A 2,200-nucleotide genomic window follows, 5' to 3' on the forward strand; every position below is an offset into this window, starting at 1 on the left:
TTTTTTTTTTAAATGAAAACTGTCAATGAGCTCAATGATATAGTCTATAGATAGCATAATCTGATCGCTTAATGTTGGACTGAGCATCAAAGAGACACTGTCGCTTTATGTAATTTTGTAGGCAACTCAGTTAAATATACAACTCAGTCCACACGGTTTGAACTCAGTTAAATATACAACTGAGCATCAAAGAGACACTGTCGCTTTATGTAATTGTGTACAAAACCCGTAGAAAGTTAATTTTAACGTTCAAAATAAATTCAATAACTTTAACCTTAAAGCACACATTGTCTCGACCTTCAAAATTATGAGTCGGAGGCCATAAGCATATTAGATGCCGTTAAAGACCATATTAGATGTAAACATATCATTATCTATACAGACAAATTGTCTGCTCCATAATGTAATTGAAAAGTAATCCACTGCCCGAAACACAAATGGAGATGAGATTACCTTTGTAGTACCACCATCAAACCTAAGCTACGAATAATATGAATGATTTAGATTTGGTCTATTGTGTGGATACTAAAAGTGGGAACGGTTCTAACATCCGAATCTGGGCTCAAGTCGGTCCACCTCTTCCCCGCACAGGATTAACCACGGTTAGCATTTTCTCCTAAAAAATATATGACTTATCGGCGTGGGAGCGATCCTTGAAAACAACAAATTTTTTACCGAGATACCAAACCCGCACGGGTGATCAACGAACTCGGTCTACATCAATTGATTGAGGCGGCTAATTTAACAATACACAATTCCATAAACAAATAGTAGGTGATTAGACATTGTATTTATGTGCACTATGCCTACCTGATATTCTTCCAGCACTAGATTCATGTGTGGCTAGATGTAGAACAGATTCTTTATTTTGTTTTGCGTCATTGTTGAGTAAACAATGGTAGATCGGCAGGTATGGACCAGAAATCTGGCACTAGATTCATTGAATGATGCCCACCTAATCAATAAACTAATCAATCCTTCTGGGTATAAATAAATTGCAAAACTTGTATATGGAACACAAGTTATTCAAATATTCAAGAAGTTATCGATCAAAATCAAAAGTATCTAAGCAAAGAAATCAACCAAGAAAATGGAAGCAGGAAAATGTGTAGCAAAAGCTCCTTTTGGTAGTGTGATTATAGGTGTACTCATACTCGGTCTGTTCATAGCACAGGCTTCAGTAGAGGCTAGAAGCTGCTGCGATTCCAAAGCTGGAAGAAATTGTTACCAAGCATGTGTTAGACGAACAGGTGCAACGAAACTTTGTGCCAGATCCTGTGGTTGTAGATTTACTAGAGAGAACAGGTGCCCCTCAAGCCACCCATGGGCTAACACTAGCAATTTCCAAAACTCAGGTAAAAAAAATTTACAACGAACTCAGCGCTTTTTACCATAATTTTCTACTAATATTATTAGTAAAGATTTTCCAAATTTTAATCCTTTTTTTGGGGGGGCAGTAGACAATGGTGATGAATTTGAAGAACAAAGCAACGTAACGAACGAAAATAAAATCAATGAGTACTGCAAGTTGGGGTGTGCATTCTCTGTGTGCAAAAACATAAACACTCCTCAGGATTCAGGTAAAATGATCGAGCTCACTACCTTTTTTTATTCCTTTTCCTTTACTTAATTGGCATTGTTAAAGCAATCAAACGCTACTTGTTTCAGAATTAGACGAAGCAGTGGAACGTTGTAACGATGCATGCTTCGATTTGTGCAACAAGAATTCCAACATTGCAGTTGTCACGGTGGCTTAAAAAAACATGTACGCATGGAGATATCACGTCCAAGTCAATTGAAGCGGTCGCAATCAATCTTAATTAAGTGATGCTTTTCTATTTCCAGTGACTGTCGTTTGTGTGTGTGACTGTTACTGGCCTGTTTGTGAGTGTGACAGTTACTAGTGTTTAATTAAGTTGTTTTTTATCCTTCAATGTATGAATTATCATGCATGATGAAGATAGTATTGTGGTACGTACTTCACATAAATCTATAAAACGAGATGTCGAGTTGATTGGATCAGTGTTCATGTTCACAATTCAACAGTTAATAAAGGTCGAGTTTTCTACCACATCTTTCTTTATAACAAGGACCCCAAAAACACCACATGGCGCAACCACAATCATTCTGCTATGTAGTGATGCCATGTCGGCATAAGTATACATATCATCGCCATGTCATCACACACCTTTTCACCCTC

At 37.3% G+C, this 2,200-nt stretch overlaps 1 protein-coding gene across 2 annotated transcripts; it reads left to right on the top strand.

Annotated features, from left to right (window-relative positions):
- Positions 1–1,008: 1,008 nt before the first annotated feature.
- Positions 1,009–2,054, top strand: LOC113342986 (alpha-hordothionin-like). 2 transcript variants are annotated; one of them, XM_026587336.1, is made up of 3 exons: positions 1,009–1,355; positions 1,458–1,580; positions 1,669–2,054. In XM_026587336.1, the coding sequence occupies exons 1-3, from the start codon at positions 1,091–1,093 to the stop codon at positions 1,755–1,757; spliced, it is 477 nt and encodes a 158-aa protein (XP_026443121.1). In that variant the 5' UTR covers positions 1,009–1,090; the 3' UTR covers positions 1,758–2,054. The 2 variants fall into 2 exon arrangements, with proteins under 2 accessions (XP_026443121.1, XP_026443122.1); XM_026587337.1 differs by having other exon boundaries at positions 1,461–1,580; positions 1,669–2,022.
- Positions 2,055–2,200: the final 146 nt, after the last annotated feature.

This window comes from Papaver somniferum, unplaced genomic scaffold (assembly GCF_003573695.1).
Source record: "Papaver somniferum cultivar HN1 unplaced genomic scaffold, ASM357369v1 unplaced-scaffold_5196, whole genome shotgun sequence".
Lineage (NCBI taxonomy): Eukaryota > Viridiplantae > Streptophyta > Magnoliopsida > Ranunculales > Papaveraceae > Papaver > Papaver somniferum.

Coding starts and splice junctions, on each gene's coding strand:
- LOC113342986 (XM_026587336.1), top strand. CDS start 1,091: ATGGAAGCAGGAAAATGTGTAGCAAAAGCTCCTTTTGGTAGTGTGATT. Junction 1,356..1,457: donor TAGCAATTTCCAAAACTCAG/GTAAAAAAAATT, acceptor TTGGGGGGGCAG/TAGACAATGGTGATGAATTT. Junction 1,581..1,668: donor AAACACTCCTCAGGATTCAG/GTAAAATGATCG, acceptor TACTTGTTTCAG/AATTAGACGAAGCAGTGGAA.